Raw genomic sequence first — 18373 nt, forward strand, 5'->3', positions numbered from 1 at the left:
AGTTCTTTTTAAAAGTTGGGCTATTTTGAAGAAGTAGTGAACTTCTGGAATAGGCATACATCTAACTTAAGAGGAAGAAACTGGATGAAGCCTCGCGTTGGTATGACTGACAGTTTTGTGGTCATCTGGATAATATTGCATTACATCAGTTTATTTTCTCTCCCATTCAAAAAAATTATTTTTCTGTAGTGAATAATTGTTTTGTTTACCTACTTCTGAATACACTTGTGGTACTTATTCTTGATTTCCTTAAAGTTGTTGCTAAGTTAGAATGTGAGGAAGTTCTTAAATGTATGTACTTTTGCAATATTTCACTTAATTGCGTGTAACTTTCTTTTAAATTTGTCCCTTTGGCTTTACAGATGAAACAGATATTATTTTTTTTTTGTGTGTGTGTGGTGGGGATGTGCAGGAATAGTGCCATTGCTCTGTCAGTAGGAGTGTTCAGCTTTTGAACCAGAAAGCCACTGTTAATTCTGTGCCTTTAATTGAAAATATTATGTGGGCATTATTAGTTCATTCGTTGGTGTACTGTGATGCTGTGGGCTATTGTTTTTGAAAGCAACTGTCTTGCAAAACTGTTTTTACTAAAGTTTGACTCTGATAATCTTACAGTAGTTACAAGTGTGCTTTACAAAGACTTGATACCATCCACGTTTGTGTTGAGTGGTGTACTTTGTATGGGCTTGATGGTTTTGGATGTGTTAGGCTGATTGGGCCCTGGTTTACAAGAGATACCTGAATTACCTCAAAATCCCTGAACTCTAAGTGTGACAGAGTTTAGGTTTGCAGGTACTCAGACTGTGGTTTTGTGGTTTCTTTGTGTTTTTGTTTGTTTGTTTTTGGTTTTGTGAGGTTTTTCTTTCCCCCTTTTCACCCTTACACCTAAATAAATGTTATTCTGTAGCTTGGCAAAGCAGCAATGACTACAGTATTTTGGGGGGTTGGATAGTCTCTATTTGCTGCATTACTTTTGACAATACTGTTTTATTTCAGCTGAATTCTGGCACCAAAATTTCTGGAAACATTATAATGACTCATTACTGGGCTGCTGGGCTGTGCATTCTTAACAAGCTTTCCTTAAACACTCTTCTGATTAAATTTTTTCATCTTAAGTTGTGTGTAATGACATTTGTTTAGCAGATTTAATCTCTTAAGTCTTCAGTCATACAGTAGAAAGATGCTACAGAAAGTGTATTCCTTTTCCTGACACTGCCCTAATTACATAATTAATACCAGGCTCTGGTAAGCTTTACCAGTGGTGTGACTCAGCCACTCCTTACAGCTATGTGCTCCAGAGCAGGAATGAAGGCTGCTAACTTACATGTTAAAGCTAAATTTTGGAGGGGAAAAAATCATAATTTGCAAAAGAATTACAGGGTGCCATTCTCACTGTTTTTGTATATAGAATTGCTTTCTTTATGAATCCTTATCCACAGAAAGATAAACTGATTGCCTGTTTGGCCACTCAGTATCCATGAGCATGGTAGTTGTAGACACAGGACTGCACTGGGGATTCACCAAAAGGCCTTTCTTTCCTCTTTCCTTTTGAATTTGTGACCTTTACGTTCCTTAAGCGGTGTGACTGTCAGGTGCTATTAGCATAAATTTTTCATAATAGTAATCTTTACTAGTCTTCAGTATTGTCAGTGCTAGTGAATGATGTGAAACACCACCAGTGACATGAAGATGGTGTTTCATATTTCTATGCATGATCTTATCAGTCATAAAAGCAAAAACATATTTTTCAGTAGAAACCATAAACTTAAAAGAAGCAAGTGCACTTGTCTGAAAGAGACAGGTTTAATGTGCACTTTAAGGCAGTCCTTCTGTCCTTAACTTGAGTTTTGGATATTTGATTTGGTACATAAATATATCCAGAGCACAGCCATCAAACTGCAGACTAGCTGAACCCTCTGGGAGCCTGCAGTTTTGGTGACACGTGGCTGTCATCCAAACCCAGAGCCACAGATGGCTCTGCTTCCTTGTGGTAAATTTTTAGGTTACATATTTCTGTTGTTCCTGCATTTCCTATGTTGGGTCTGAAGGCATTTCTTTGATTTCTGGCAGGCCTTTGGAGATGTTAGGTTTCCCACACCACCTGGGGAGGGGACCTGCCCTTCATGCCTGAACCAGGTCTGTTGTTCTAATGACTGTAGGGTGATATCCAGAAGTGCACTGTAAGCAGAGTAATAAGCTGAAAGTGTACAGAGGATTTTCTAAAAGATTAGAAGGTGCCTCTTCAAAATAGCAACTGAAATGAGCTAGCACCTTCTGGAGTTGCTTTTTGTTCTTTTTTTAAAAGGTGAAAGAGGTTCCCAGGGATTATGTCTTCAGGGTTAATCCTTATGGGAGTAGCTGCCTTTGAGAGACTTGACTATTTATTTCAGTGTGTGTCTGCATACTTGGTACATCGTGGTGTCTGGACCTTGAACTAATACTGACCATGCTAGTACTACAGCTGAGCACTGTGCTCCACTGTGCTGTAACAGCAGAATATTACTTGTGCTTCTTACTCTCTAAAATTACTTGCTCATGCTCCCTGATGAGGAGAGGCAGTTGCTCAGGCTAATTAGCTATGTAGAGATCAGGTGTCTGTAGTCCCTTTCAGCACTGCAGTGTAAATGATTGCTGGGACCATCTATTCTGCCACTTTATTACATGATATGGGTGTGCCCGCATTCTTCTGTGGTATTAAATTAATTTTGAACTTTAGTTTTAGGAAGGCCTAACTCCTTGTTTCATGTCTTGCTAATAAAGCACAAATACTTCAAGTCTTTATTCATAAATTAAACTTTACTGCAATTGCGTAGATCTCATTTTCTCTAAAATAGTGTTGTTTCTCTTCTAGCTTTCTGAGAGTGGTGAGACATAACACTAAAAATGTTCATAAAAAACCCCAAGATAAGTAACATAGTAGAAGAATTTTTTAAAAATCTGCTTGCCTTAGAAGTGTCATTCCCAATATCAGTTTAGATCTACTCAAACTGCACTTGGATTTGGAGGTGTGCCAGTTCTGTGCTTGGCAGGCATGTGGAAGCTTATGGTAGTACTGCTTTTCCATTGCAGCTGACCTTGTCTTGAACTAGAAATAATCAAGGCCTGCACAAATCCTGCAACAGTCCCCCCTTCTCTCTCTCAAAAGTCAAATTGTTCTCGAAAGCTGTGGATTTCTTAGCTCACTAGAGAGTAAATTAGTCCATGAGAAATCACAAGAAGGAGGTCTAGATGAAAGCATTCATTCATGTTATAAGGAAAGATGCTGGAAGTCTAGATCTACTGGAAGATCTTTTAGCCTTTCTGTGAGAGGTAGCGATGAGGAAGGGAGCATGTGGGGCAGCATGATGTCTGTGTGAGGGCAGGCTTGGGCCTTTCCCCATGTTTTCTTGGCAAAAGCACAGGACCGTGCCTGTCAGTGTGAGGATGCCATCTGCATGGCACAGCCTGCTAGGCTGTCACAGAATTGCACGAGAACTAAACTGAAATCAGACTGCTAAACTGTTTTCTGGCTAGCCGTAGTGGCTGCCTGGAGATGCGGTTATTGTGTGGTGCTTCAGGAACCAAGTGAAAGCAACAGCCTGCAAAGCTGCCTCAGCCTGGCACTGCGAATGTAATCCCCAGCATGACCAGTTAACGGTAGATGAGCTGATCAGACGCAAGCTGCTGAAAAGGGTAATTGTTTTACGAAACTAAATTTGTGTTTAAAAGAAAAATAGCTGAAGAGGTAGAGGTCGAGTGCAGAGGAGGAGAACTGGACAAATCTAGTTACAGCACCGATACATTTCCTCACTTTAATTCCAGTTTTCGATTTGCTGCCTTCTCATGTGCTTACTGGAATTGACAGTCTGCAGCACTGAAACAAAATACTCTGCATGTATATTTTTTAATAGGAATATTTTTGTTTGCAGTAAAGTGAGTTAGATACTGAAAATGTAGTATCTCAGAGCCCATTTAGTAACTTGGTGGCTGATTTTCCTGGATGTTTTAAGCTGAGGGCTGAATAGTTGTGTTTAATGGCTGCATGTGGATTGAAAGGATGCTAACACGTTTTTGTCAGTATCTTAATAGGACTTTGGAGTAAAATTGATTACATAAATCCTGCTTTATCTTCAGCCACAGTCCTCAATACACTTTTATGTCCAAGAGCTATTTGGGAAGCTTTATTCTCTGATGTCAAACTTGCATCGAGATACATACTTGACCTGCGTGACATTTTCCTGATGTTTAAAGGCAAGCGTTGGTACATGTGCAAAACCTCTGCCTCACTTGTGCTTGCCCAGGGAGCTGGTGTCGGTTTAGGCTGAGTAACGCCTGGACTTTGCCTAGCTTCTGTGGGCTCTGCACACACACAACACCTGCTGGCAGAGCTGAGCTCAGTCTAGACCATGGCAGCCATGGCAACTGGAGAGAAACACTGATGGGAGCGGTGCCCAAACCTTACGTAAAAGCGATTGAGTTACAGTTGCAGCAAGCTAGCGCTCGTTTCCCTGGCTGGGTGACTGGCATGTGCCCATGCCTCTCGCGGGCAAAGCAGGTTCACGGGGTGGGAGCTGACCCACGGCAGGGGGAAAGGTTTGGTGATGTGCTGGGTGGCCAGTTACCACAGCTTGGCTGCTGAGCAGTCTCTTGTGTAATCCACTCTAATTTGCATATCTGTAGTTACATGTCCTGTTTACATCTGAATACCAGTATGTATAATACTAGTGATGGATATCATTAATACAAAATTGTATCATTAACAGAGCTGAATATGAATGATTAAGGCATTCAAAAACTGAGTTATCTTTCTGCAGAAGTAGCACTGTTACCAAGGTATGCTGCATTTGTCTAATGCTTTTTTTGCTTTTTGTTTATAAAGATGGCTTTTATACCATTATTCATTCAATCATTAAAGTCAGTCATGAAGGTTTAGGGTTTTTCTGCCATTGTAGGCATCTGAAATGAATGGATTCCATCCTGAAGGCTGTAAAGGGCTCCTGATAGTACAGTATATTTATGGCTTGCTTGGAGACAACTGCCTAGCTGGCACTTGAAAAGAAAAGCAGAAGACAAATGGCCTGGACTTTACCTATAGTTTACTATAACAGTGTAGGGGGTTATTTTGGCGCTAACCTTGGGAAAGACTGCCATGTGTTATTATTTGTAGGCATTGGGTTTGAATATAATTTGTATTTTTCTGAAGTGGAATTTAAAAAAAAATAATTAATTGTGTTATGCCTTCAGAAAGGGTTGGGCTGGAAGGTTGGGTATTGACTTGCGGTACTTTTACTTTTTTAATGAACTATGGGTATGTGTGTATGTTTCTGGAGGGGGGGAAAAAGCAGGTTAAGAGCATACTAAAACTGTTCTCAGACTTCTCGTGCTTGTTTCACTGGCCACCAAAAACCTCTTTGGAAATGTTGAGAAAGGCATTACAGAACCACATCTGTACTAAAGGTGCTGAATGGTAGCTCAGCAAATATGAGCACTTTTTTACCTGCCAGTGTTATTTAGCACCACAGGCAGCGGAGGTACAGAGACCGTTATGCTGAGATCTGCTGGCATAAGAACAAATCCTTAATGGGTGACGATTGCTGGCACAAGCCAGAAGGTTTATTCCTATGTCCTTATTGCTGTCTTAACAAGAAGCAGACCTGCTATTTTTTATATGCCAGCCTTTTTCATATCCTTAAACCTCATTGAGAGGTAAAGAATTAATATACCGATCAGCTAGTTCAGATGAATGCAGTGAGATGCTATAGTTGTGATTTTGTTTGGAGGTGCTCATAATCATAGAAACAAATAAGCTTCCAACGTGTGCTGGCAAAAATATTGAAAAGTTTATGCAGGCAGAAGTATTAAGCGTCTTTGGGATGAAATCTGTTTAGCTTGCTTTACTCACTCCTTGTTGCAAAGGAGTATGTTTAATGGGAGTGGTTTGATGAGCGTGAATGTAATGGATTAGAAAGGAGTGGGCATTGTGATGCCAAAGCAAGGGCAGGAAGCTGTTTTCTTTTTTTATGATTTTGGAGAGCATTTGTTTACTTCCCAGTTTGTACTGCCTGCAACACTTCACTAAATGTTTTATTAGGTGCTTTTGGATTTAATATTTCATATACCCACATGTGAAGCAGAATTGTGCAAAATTTAATAGGCTTAGTGTAATAAGAGAGGAGTATTGGAGAGTCTTGGGTTTACAGGTTAACTTGTTTTCCTGCTCAGCACTGCATGTGCTTTGAGTGATGTTGGAATTCATGCTCTTCTGAGCAAGGTAAAAGCAGTTCTTTCTCCCCTAGCAGAATTTTTAATGGAAAAGAACTTTACATGGGCCTCCATAGTCATCTTTTCCAACGCACAGCTTCTGGCTAGTTATTGCTATCCAAAAGATTAATTGGTGATTTTCCCTCCTCCTCTTTTCCTTCTGTAAAACAGGAGTAATTTGATATTTTGCCCTTTATAGGTTACTTCTAGAAGTTCTAGTTTGCTTATTGTGATTCTGTACAGGTGCTGGGAAGGTATGTGGTAAATATGATAAATACATTTTATTAGAGTAATATTTGCGATACTTCATATGGAGATGTGAAATAAATTCACTGGTCTCATTTTGTTTAGTGTATGAAATGAGATTAAGGGATGGCTCGATCATAGATGTATGGAGATTGTTGGGGAAAAGTTGGATAGTGGGGAAGAATTAGATAATGGGGATGTTCTTAAATGAACAGTCACAGAGATAAAATTGTTCAGTAGCTGAAAGGGTGTGTGTGTGTATATCCATGTCCTTATGTATCCATATATATATATAAATATTTAAATCAATGCGACAATTTTCTATCCCTAGAAATAAACCAAGATGGGACACTTTTCAAAGGGATGCTATGATATTGTCTATTTTAAACAGGAATCAGTTCTGGGAAGTCTGAGGTCTTGCATAACACGGGGTATTGACCCGATGTTTGCTGTGGTCCCTGAACTGTATTATCTGAGTCTGTTCTATCTGACAATATCTTTAGCAGAGACATTGTGCACCTATTCTACTGAGAGATTAGTTCCAGCACAATAGGGTGCATTACTGTGCCACCACTGGCTATTTTAGCCCTCCCTAATTAGATGGCTTGTCCCAGTGTGCTGAGGCAGAATAGATTTAGGGGATTAAGTTTCATGTGTGTGGCCTGGAGGCTCTGCAAAGTACATGTAAACAAGAGTTGGGTGTGTTCATGCTTTGGAGAGGAGGGAAGGATGTAAGGCAAAATGTTGTTTGGGAAGTTGCCTCATCTAAGGAGATGTGATTGGAAGTAGGTAGAAAATGCCTGTTTGTATACAAATAAGAGAGTAACCTGAAAAACAGGTGAGATGGGGCTGTTTAGAAGACAAAATGGGTCATGTCACATTGGTCCTGGATAAAAAATCTTAGTGGCAGACTGCCAGGGTGGGAAGTGGGCAAGGAGAGGTGACCAAAATGAACCCTTTCACATTTTAAAGTATGGCTGCTGCCTGCTTTGCTGACAGAAGTGAACATGTTAAGATATGAGAGAGGGAAAGGTTTGGCTGGAGAAAAAATCACTTTCCCAATTGTGTGGGGTGGTGGAGGAGGAGGTGTTCCTATAGCCCATGTTGGAACAGAATCTGGCTTGCATGAGGACAATTACTTGCCAGACCACACGTTCTTTGTCAATAGTAAGACTTTTGAGTGCCATGAAGTTCAGGTAATCCACTCAGATTGTTGGTAAGTGGCTGGAAATCAGGTTGAAGGCCTTTATTGCTTACTCATTAAGGTCATCCCATTACCTTGGTGCTAAACTTATTGAGAGAGCTATATAGATTTCAGAGCAAGAAGTATCCCTTGAGCAGACCTCAGGTTGGGTGATGAAGTTCCCTTGCCTGCACATCCTTTTGGGGGAAGATGTCTTTCAAACCTGATGAAGCTGTGATTTCTCTCAGGTTGCTACCTCCCAACTCCACAGAGTGGGACATTGTGTAAAAGCAATTACAAAATGAGCAGGGAGTCTCTTCGAGGTGAAGCTTTGCTGATGTGGCAAGTCTTGCTTTGTTTTACCTTTGTGCTTACGTGCTGGTGAGACATACTTTTTCTCTTATCGGTGCCTTCAGATTTGGTGTTAAGTTAGGGAGGAAGCGCACAATCATCACTGCTGGGTCTCTGGATGCTGTGTTAGAACCTCGGGCTGGTAACTTGACTGAGCTGGTAACCAGCTGTTTAGTAGTGGCACAGATTTCTGTCAACTCAGCTGATCTTTGGAATGGTGTCTTGCTGTGGCCTGCTGATGGTCACCCGTAATGTACTTGCAGCTTGCTGTTGTGCTGGGTTTTATAGCAGCAGAGTGCTTGGAGCTGCTGCCTGGCTGCGAGGCAGGGAGTTAGCTGGGAGGGTTCTCATGGGAAGTCTCCACAGGCCTGCACAGAAACTGCGCACTTTACAGTCCTGTCGTTACTGTAGTAATTATCATGCAAATCAGTGATATTTTAGGCATGCTGGTCCTTTTTGTGGTCGCTCAGAGCCTTTGTTTAATAGTAGAAAGGAGAAAAGTATTTGGCACCTGTTATAATTGCATCAGTTCCTCTGCACAGAAAACTAATTTTGAACTTTTTTTAAAGATAGAACGAAAATATATGAAGAAATATTATTTTTTTCTTGAATTGTCAACCTTCATTTTACAAGTTAGTACGAAAAGCCTTTCAGAACTGGGAGGAAGTTGGGTTTTTGGGATGCACAAAAGGTTACTCGAATTTGAATATGTGTTTTCCACCTTAATTTTTAGAAAACGTCTTTCTAGGCTTTCCTGTACTAGAAAAGAATGCAGACAAGTACCTGTGGAGCTTTAGAAGCCATCAGAGTTCATGCTTCTAAGAACAATTGATTGCCTTTGTGCTGTCTGCACCGGATTAGTGAAAGAATGAGGGTGCTTAGTCTGAAAAAGAAGCTTGCCCTCTGACTGACTTCACGGTATTAAAATAAGGCAGGAGAATAACCTACAGAGTTGGCATTTTCTAAATATGAGGTGTTACAGATGGCATGCTACGATGTTTTATTTGGTCAACTTTCCAGTTGAGTAGAATACTTTTAGGATAGGCATATGATTAAATTGTCTTTGAAGACTTTCTCCCTCTACCTACAAATAAAAGCTATTTAATTAGAAATGTTTAGAAGAAAGTAACTTTATTATGAGCTTCTGTACATATTTCTCAGGATTTGTTTAGTGGACACAGGTGCTAGTGGATTAAGTTGGTTGCTATTGAAGGAGCTATGTAAATCCTGAATTATTTATAGCTTCTCATTTAAAGGAAAAAGCTTATGATAATTATTCTGTTAAGAGACAAGATCTGTGACCTACATCATATGTTTCATGTCCTTAAATGCAAATGCTATTTGTGGAATATTTATCCTTATTTTACGCATTGTATAATCTTTCCTTTAATGATATTTTTCAAAGGTTTGCTTAATTTCTACTCCATACCATAGGGTATGCTGACAAAGGAGGTACTGTCTCATCATTAATGAACTTCCCATAAAGGAATTAATGTGCAGAAAACTTCACAAATAAATTATGGTTATTCTCTAGTGTCACACAGGGGGTTATAATGAAACACTTAGAATAAAAATCCTGAAAAATACTCCTGACAGCAATGCACATCCCTGGGTGAAAAATTTGTAATCCGTAGTAAAAAGAAAATATTTCGTGCTCTGGGTCACTTTTTTTACAGGATACTTCTAGCTTGAACTAAAGTATTTATGTGCTGATATAATTTGAGTTAGTCTGTAGCAGTCCACCTAGTTGTTGGAGGCTAGCCCTCTCTGCATCAGCAAGCACTGGCATGGTCTCAGTAGAATCAGTAGGTGCCTTTGGGCCCCTATGTTTCCATTAGACTTTGGAACAAGCTTGGTGTATTTGGAGTGGAGTGTTTTGGCTTAGTTCCTCTGAAAGAGGTATAATTTGTGCACACTGGAGCTGCTCTGTGATCCAAACCAACATGTGGTAAGTGAAGATGTCGGGGGAATTTGCTTCAAGACAGCACAGCTATTCCAAACCAAGCACTAATGTAGACATGGCCCTTAAAGCACAGAATATGAAATGAGCATGTGTCTTTAAAGTATACTCTGTGTATACAGATGTTCAGCTTAGACATTGTGTAACTGGAAAGTAGCCACATCGAGGTAAATATAGGTACTTGAAGCTTGATATAAATGGAGAATCTATATAAAACATGAAAAATTCCAGATTTTTGTTTGCATGTAGTTGTACTGCTGATATTTTATCACTCTTATAGCCTTTTGTCCCCATCTCTTAAGCTGTGCACATTTGGGGGTAGAGGGGTTGTTTGTTTCTAAATTTGCTGCTGCTTTGAACTTGGAAACTGTTAAAAAAAAAAAAAAAAAAATTCTTGTGAACAAATTATTAGTTAATTACAGCTAGAATACTAGGTTATGTTGGCTAGAGTGTTTCTTCCTGATAGGTAACCATTAAACCAATTGAATTACAAACTTCTACAATCATCTGTAGTCATCTGTAGTCATGGAGCCGGTGCATGAATTCAATTTTGACAAGACTGCAAAAGTATTAAGAATGCGGAGGAATTAATAAAATGATAGACTATAAGAAGTCTGAGATTATTGTATTCTATGAAGTAGTTTGTCAGAAACTGAATGAACTGAAATAAAAGCTGGAATTTGTCTCAGTGGGGAAGTAATTAGGAATGAGACACTCTTACCTTTAGAACTTGTTAGATGCTGTTCTTTCTTTCCTCTGAGGGTGTGCTGCTTCACTGAAACCAAACATTTCACAGAAGTGTTCTGGCTGTGGCAAAGCTCCTTTCGTGCGAAAGCGGAAATGTGAGCCTTCTCCTTGCTGTCTTAGCAAGGAGGCTTTCATTTCACATGACATACAGGCTTTGGGGGTCCTTCCTCCCAAATTGTGACTTAAACTATCCCACTTTTCTGTCATATTTCTGTTGCTGTTTAGAAAAAAAAAAATAATTTTCACAGTGAAAGCATGAAGTCTGATAAAACTGGATAACTTGATTTCAAAGTCTGAAATGGCTCATGTAAGTTACTCTTTAGTAACGCATAGTATACATAGAGAAACATTCAGAGTTCTAGGCAGGTTGTCAACCTGAAATTGGTGTGTGAACCTTCAGGTAAGGTAACATAATTCATATTAACAGTTGTATGAATGGTGCTCTGAAACTGTCAATACTGTGGCTCAGAAAGCTGGAAGCTTCCTGGCTTGATAAACAAATTTCATTTTTTCAGTCAGTAAGGAATTCTTTTCAGTTCTCTTATAAACATTGTTTGTATGCCTCTGATGAGAATTTCTAATAGTTCTTCTTGTCTCTTCCAAAACAGAATTAGACCACAGCTAGCCAAAGAGAAGATTGAAGGATGCCATATTTGTACATCTGTTACACCTGGTGAACCTCAAGTGTTCTTGGGAAAGGATAAGGCCTTCACTTTTGATTATGTCTTTAACATTGACTCACAGCAAGAAGAGATCTATATACAGTGTATAGAAAAACTGATTGAAGGTTGCTTTGAAGGCTACAATGCCACTGTCTTTGCTTATGGCCAAGTAAGCTTTACAATTTTATGTCCAAGTATTTATTTTGAAATAAACAGTTTCATGTAACCGGTCTTTCTCTAAAATTTTGGAATGCATTAACCTGTCTTTTTATAGTCTATATTTATACTATATTTAAAATATAGTATATTTTAAATGTGGTCTCCTGTAGGAGTCTGTTTAGGAGTTTGTATAGATTCTGTGCAGAGTGGCAATTAAAACACAGAAGATATATTTGTCTGATTAATAATAATGCTGCAAATAGCATGAATCCATGTAATTCCTGAATTCGCCCCAATGCAGCAAAACAAATTAGTGACTTAAGCAGTTGATATATAGAGATAAGTTGTACTGACATTGTTTTCTGAGCAATTATCTATCCCTCTACAGTATTTTCAGGCACTTCTGGGAAGAGAAGCTTTTTTAAAACAGATCCTAGGGAGATTCAGGCCACAGTGTGGGCAAAATGTAGAGATCAGATTCCAAAGTCAGAGAAGTTTTCATAGAGAACACACCCTCTCAGTACACTGGGCACACATTTTACTTCTCAAAGCTGAAATATCATTGAGCACAATGTAGAGAATGCATTATTGTTTTCTGAATATTCCTTTTGGAATTGATTGCATAAAATTTGGTCTTGCATGCTGAATTTCACCACTGTTAAATGTCGTATCTCAAGTTGGCTAGGTGAAGTCTAGTCCTAGTAAAACAAAGCAGTTTGTAGATCCAGTTTAGTAGATTATGCTCAGCTGTGTGATACTATTTTTGTCTTGGACCTGACCTGCTAATTCAGTGAAAACACATTACCTTATCTTCTGTAGGACTTCACATTTAATTATTTTCCTGGTGAAGGTATAGCTTGTATCCTTCAGTGCTGTCTATAAATTGAGAGCAATGGTAATATTCTACCTGAGATATTCAGATTTCATAATTAAGGGAGTAATTTGATCTACTTCAGTAAAGAATTGCAAATGCTACTTCTGCCTCCAAAGTACATGCTTTATTTAACAGTCTTGGTTGAAAACATTAACTGTTCTTTCTACCTCGGAGATGATAGCTCAGGGCTGATGTAAGCAGTTTGTGATGTTTGTAGGGGAAAGGTTATGAAAGATTGGACTGGTCCCTGTCGTCTTGTATGTGATCTGTGGATAAACAGTAAAGTTTGTCCCACTTCTGCTGTTTATCTGTTTTTCAAAACTACCTGTTGTTGTGCACGTTAGTATTGTAAGGATGACAGACTAACTACTAGTCACTACCTAGCACTAGTGTTCACAAACTACATTTCACTGTGATTTGGTACTATTAACGTGTTCTAGTGACTACTTTTTCAATTTAGACAGGTGCTGGTAAAACATACACTATGGGTACTGGATTTGATGTCAACATTACAGAAGAGGAACAAGGCATTATATCACGTGCTGTTAAACATCTTTTTAGATGTATTGAAGAAAAAAAGCAAGCTGCTATTAAACAAGGACTTCCATCTCCAGATTTTAAAGTGAATGCACAGTTTTTAGAGGTAAACAGGATATGTGTGTGTGTAGCTTCATTTTTTTTTTTGGTTTTTTTTCTGGTTACTACTTCTACATTCTTTTCCCACAAGATGTTTTGAATTAATGTTCAAGATTTCAAAACAGAATTTTATGGAGTTTGCTTCAGTTCTTTAATTTTTGAAAAGGAGCCTTTTTATCTTATTCCAATTATTTTAATAGTTTCCTTTACAGCTTTATTTTGAAGTGTAGAAATACTTATATTAGTCATCATTTATCCCTTTTTGCAGCACATGTTTGTGTATGGGGCCTGTTGCTCTTGCCTGTTTGTAATTCTTTACAGACCCTTAAGCAAGAAACTATTAAAAAAAAAAATAAATCAGTTGTACTCTGTGCCTTTAAATAGGGACTATGTATGCCTGCTTTTGTCAGTTTGCCATTGATTTCTTTAGCTTTCAAAATCTGTTCAGGAGACTTGTTCCATTCTTCTCACCAGAGAAGAAACCTAGCAGAAAAATACTTCTTTCTCTGATCCCCATGGTTTAGGATTGGGCTTCTGTGTCACTGTTCCCTCTTTCATTAGACCCAGAGGAAAACATGGGTCAGTGCTGTGAGAAAACTGTTCCCCTTGTGTTTTCTTGTAGACACAGCTACTGGTAAAACAGGCCATAACATCTGTGATCTTTCCAACCTGCAGCAGCTGTTGGTTTGTCTTACAGCTTTTATGCTGTGTTTCCTGCCTGTGGAACTATTCTTTTAAATTGATTGATTTGGGTGTAACATATTGACATTCACTACCCAGCTGCAAAATCTGATGCTTTAAGCAGATGGAGAGGAAGAATCTATTTAAGGAAGAGCAAGTGTAAATGTGTATTACTTAGTTCAGTGTGTGTGTATGTATGTATATATGTGTATATATATATATATGTTCAACTTTATCTGCTTTTGGGGAGAAATTCCCCACTTTTATATTACCCAAGAAAAAAGCTGTTGGTTTTATTACTCCTGAGGTAAACCAGGCCCTTTAATCATATGTTCCTATAATTGTTTTAAAGATTAACAAGCTAGCATTAGTTTTGCGCTGCTATAGGTCTGTCACCACTAACCTTAAGCAGAAATTTTTATCGCTTTGGCTAATGTTTGCCTAGAGAGAGTCAAGGCTTGGGCATGGGCCACGGGAATGCTGTACTCTTCTCTCTGTTTGAACATTGGGGAGCTGCAGCTTCATTTCTGCTTAGGCAACTGCAACAGTAGTAGTTTAAGGAATAAACTAATCTGAATTCCTTGAGTCTTTTGACCTAACTACAAATGTGGGTGCGAGAGTCCCAAAATACAGAGCAATAATTTAATGTTACAGTGATAATGGTAAGCGGAATTGCAACCATTACAACATATTTCAAGCCTGTCTTGTTTATCTAATTTAGAGAAAGGTTAAATGGTGTATGTAATATTTATTTTTTTTTCCTTTAACAAGATATCACTTGTTTTGGTAGACTTTTTTTATTGTACTGTGGCTAAATTGGAACTTTCCCAGAAAGAGCTTCTGCTGTTTAGTTAGGTATTATGCACTATTCCTGTATCAGAAAGTATTCTCTTCTTCCCATCCTATCTACCATTAGAGCTGAATTACATAAACAATAATTTAGTCATTGAACAAGTTGAAGCAAGGTTTTATTTTGGAATAACTTTGAAGTCTGACAGCTAGGTAACTATTGGGAACTGTTACTTCTGTTAGCTACTTTCTTGCTTCTCCAGCTTGCTGCAGTCTGCCTCTCTTGATTCCTTGCTTTCCTGCTAACAAAAGGATGGGCATATGGAGTCTCATGCACTTGTAGGTGCATTATCAGGATCCTCTCTAAATTGCGGTGTCAGTTTTTATGCTTAATAAAATATAATTCCTTTATAATACATAAAGAATTAAAAGCATTACATTCACAGATGCTGAGCCTGTTCTTCTCAGGGATGGATTTGCACTTGTGAGAAGTGAAATCCTCTTGCTTTCAGCATATGAGAAAGTACAGGGTGAATACAGATCTGTTGCAGTGGTTCTTTGGCTTTTACCTGGGGACTTTGAGTCTGGCCTAAGCTCTGCTGAAGTGAGTTGATATAACCAAATTAAAGACACTGGAACTGTTCTAGTGTACATTAGCAGAGACCTGAGCCATGACATTCCCAGTGGGGCGCTGCTTTTTCTATTATTTTTTTTTTTTGTCTGTCCAGATGTCTTCAGTTGGATCTAAACACCCTTCCTAAACTCAAAACATTCTTGTGAAACGATAATCCATCTCATCTAACATAGATAACTGCATAATAATTTCTCCTGTTTTTCCTGGTTATAGATATAATTTACTGACCTAAAAGTCTGTGAAGTGCTTGACGATACTGAGTCGAAAGACCACTAAATGTACATGTACTTACCTTCAGGAGACCCAGTGAAACAAACAGTAAACATTAAGCAGCCTGAAACATGGAGTAAAAGATTGCTGTTGCTCATGTAATTGTGCCTGAAAGTTGTAAACAAATCTAGGGCACCAGAGTGTAGCTATGGTATGGAGGAAAGTATACAAACTCTGTGCAAGAAACCATGCCATGGCATTTTTGGCCTGCTGGTTGATGCCTTTAATAAGCAGCTTGCACCAAAACTACTGTAAGTTGTTCCTGCCCTGGAAGGAATTTAACCTATCTAAATGAAAGAAAGACAGAATTATTAAGGTGTGAGAGCTGAGATGAGAGAAGATGTGGTGGCAGGGAGAGCAAGTGGAGTGAGTTTGAAGTGTTTGGAGGAGGGCGCAGCCAACTGAATCAACAAAACAAAAGGAAAACCCAAGGTCAAATCTGAAGACAGCAGGTGCCAGCCACAGAAGCCACTGCTGCCACTGTTCTGCTGGCATAAAGTGCTTCCCCTTCCCTGGTCCCACCAAAGAATTTTCTCCTAGACCTGACTACGTGGAGGAAGCTACTCCTTCTTTGGGTGGTGTAATAGGTGTGTGGGTGACTTAATTTGCAGCTGCTCTGTCCGTCATCCTGTTGTCCTTGTGTTTCACAACCTCATTTTTTGAGAGCCTTGGCATTTAGATTTTTAGAACTCTATGTGCCATGCACAGATGTTTTAGGCTGGAGGAATTTCTTCCTAAAGTAATATGTTTTCTTCTTCTTTTTTTTTTTTTTTCTCCTCTTCAGCTTTACAATGAAGAAATTCTTGATCTGTTTGATACCACACGTGATATTGATGCGAAGAATAAAAAATCAAATATTAAAATACATGAAGATTCAGCAGGAGGAATTTATACAGTGGGTGTTACAACCCGAACTGTGAATGGAGAATCGGAGGTGATAACTGAAAATAAATTACTCTGTAGCATACCATGTACATTCTAAAAATGTTATCTGTACGTTTTGATAAGCTGTTACAAATAGAGGTAATGCTTGTTAGCATCTGCATCTGGGTCAGTGTAGTTGTAAAATTTAGCTGAAACTTATTTTCTTTAGTTTCTGTAGCATTAAATCTGATAAATGTTTGATATTAAGTGCATAACAGTTTCACTTAGTAGCAAAAGTCTGTTTCTAGCATTAATATAGTTGTGGAGAGAGACACTTTTGGCATGTGTGTAAATCTGACCTCCCAAATCTTATATCCTATTTTTCCTGTGACAAGAAGGCTTTGCGGTATGACTGATGTGAGGTAAACTGCTATATATATACATTGCAAATCTGAATGCAAATGTTATTGCACATTTTTGTACAAAAATTGTACAATTTTTGTCACAGGTGAGTGGAAGATTGCTATGTTACTACTAGGGGACAGTAAAAAGAGGGGAAAGAGACTTAAGTATTTTCTTTCAGAAGTCACCAAAAATACTTTGTTTGCTTATTTAAGAATCTTTGTGCTTTTTGGCATATAGGAACTGAAATCATAGTAAAGAAAAAAGCTTATTTATATCCATAGCCATAAATGTTATAGGAACACCCGTTATTTAAACTGCAAGCAATGCAATGTACTTCTTGATTGTTTTCTAGATGATGCAGTGCTTGAAGCTGGGGGCTTTGTCTCGAACCACTGCCAGCACTCAGATGAACGTTCAGAGCTCACGGTCCCATGCTATCTTTACTATACACTTATGCCAAACCAGAGTCTGTCCTGCATTTAACACTGTATGTATCTTTGCTGTTATTAAACTTCACTTCAGTGAATGTGAATATTGTTTTGGTACCCAGTGCTATTTGAATTGCACTTAGTAAAGAAGCTGCAGTTCATCATCACGCTTGATGAATTTGCTAAGCATTATAATAACTTGATTTAATCTGTGCATATGTAACCATCCTCTAGCCAGAGGCAACCATAAACTGCAGCCTCTCACATGACTCTGCCCGTTCTCCTCCTCTAGCATTTTCTTCAGTATTTCATTGCAACATACACAAGAAAGAAAGTTAAAATGTAATTTGTCTTTAATTGGGAAAGCGTTTTAAAGTGTTTTAGTAGTTAGTGGGTTTAAGCTTGCAGTTGGTTCACTGAAAATGTTGGGATATTCCAGACTAAGTGTTGATATCCAACAAGGAGCAAGTAGAAAAGCATTCGATTCTGAGGCTTAGTGTGTTTATCTTAAATATCTATTTGGGGTTCAGACGTTTTATTAAGTCTGTGTACTTAACCTGAAATTTGAACTATGAACATACTCGGAGCTACTCTGTAGAAGATTTTTCATGTGACTGTTCAGTTCTTGGTGTATCTTGTAAAGAGGAAAGTTCTGAATAAATACATATTGCTGAAAACTACAATAGCTTCAGGGGGACTCGATTTAATTATTATAAAAATATCAGAATTTTAAAATATTTTGGTGAACTCCTAAGTATCTGGCTAGCATTATACCCATAGATGTCACATTTTTAAGCGTGAACAGTGTATTGGATTTGTAGTGCTTTTTTTTGGGGGGGGTGGGGGTGGGTGGGTGTACACTTTTTTTTAACACTACAAATAATCATTTGCAGGCAAAATGAGAGTCGCTCCCTGGTCCTTTGTGGTATGTAGACCTGCTTTATACACCTGTTTAAAAGCACTTCTTCCTGCTTTCCACGCTGAAACGGTGGATCTGGTGGTGTGGGCAGCTTGTCTGTCTTCTGACTTGGGAGGGACTGGCATCACACTTCGAGCCAGGACAGGGCAACTCAGTCACTGTGTGGTGACACTGTCTGCTCAGAGGTTTTGTTGAAAACTCCATGTATATGGGGAGTGAGGCAACTCATCTGGGAGCCTTGTTTCCCACAGGCTGTCAGCCCAGAAATCCACCTACGCTGGTGCACTTGCAGCCTTCCCCACTGTCTGAGCCTGGCTCTGCCTGG

General features: G+C 38.8%; 1 protein-coding gene across 9 annotated transcripts in view; it reads left to right on the top strand.

Moving 5' to 3' along the window:
• Positions 1–18373, top strand: part of KIF21A (kinesin family member 21A) — a 92376-nt gene that overhangs the window by 19612 nt on the left and 54391 nt on the right. For all 9 annotated transcript variants that reach the window (XM_037387855.1, XM_037387858.1, XM_037387856.1 and 6 more), the window contains exons 2-5: positions 11336–11558; positions 12883–13065; positions 16217–16366; positions 17054–17188. In XM_037387855.1, the coding sequence (XP_037243752.1) occupies positions 11336–11558; positions 12883–13065; positions 16217–16366; positions 17054–17188 (691 nt within the window). The remainder of the gene's footprint in view (positions 1–11335; positions 11559–12882; positions 13066–16216; positions 16367–17053; positions 17189–18373) is intronic.

Source organism: Falco rusticolus, chromosome 5, assembly GCF_015220075.1.
Source record: "Falco rusticolus isolate bFalRus1 chromosome 5, bFalRus1.pri, whole genome shotgun sequence".
In the NCBI taxonomy this organism is placed as follows: domain Eukaryota; kingdom Metazoa; phylum Chordata; class Aves; order Falconiformes; family Falconidae; genus Falco; species Falco rusticolus.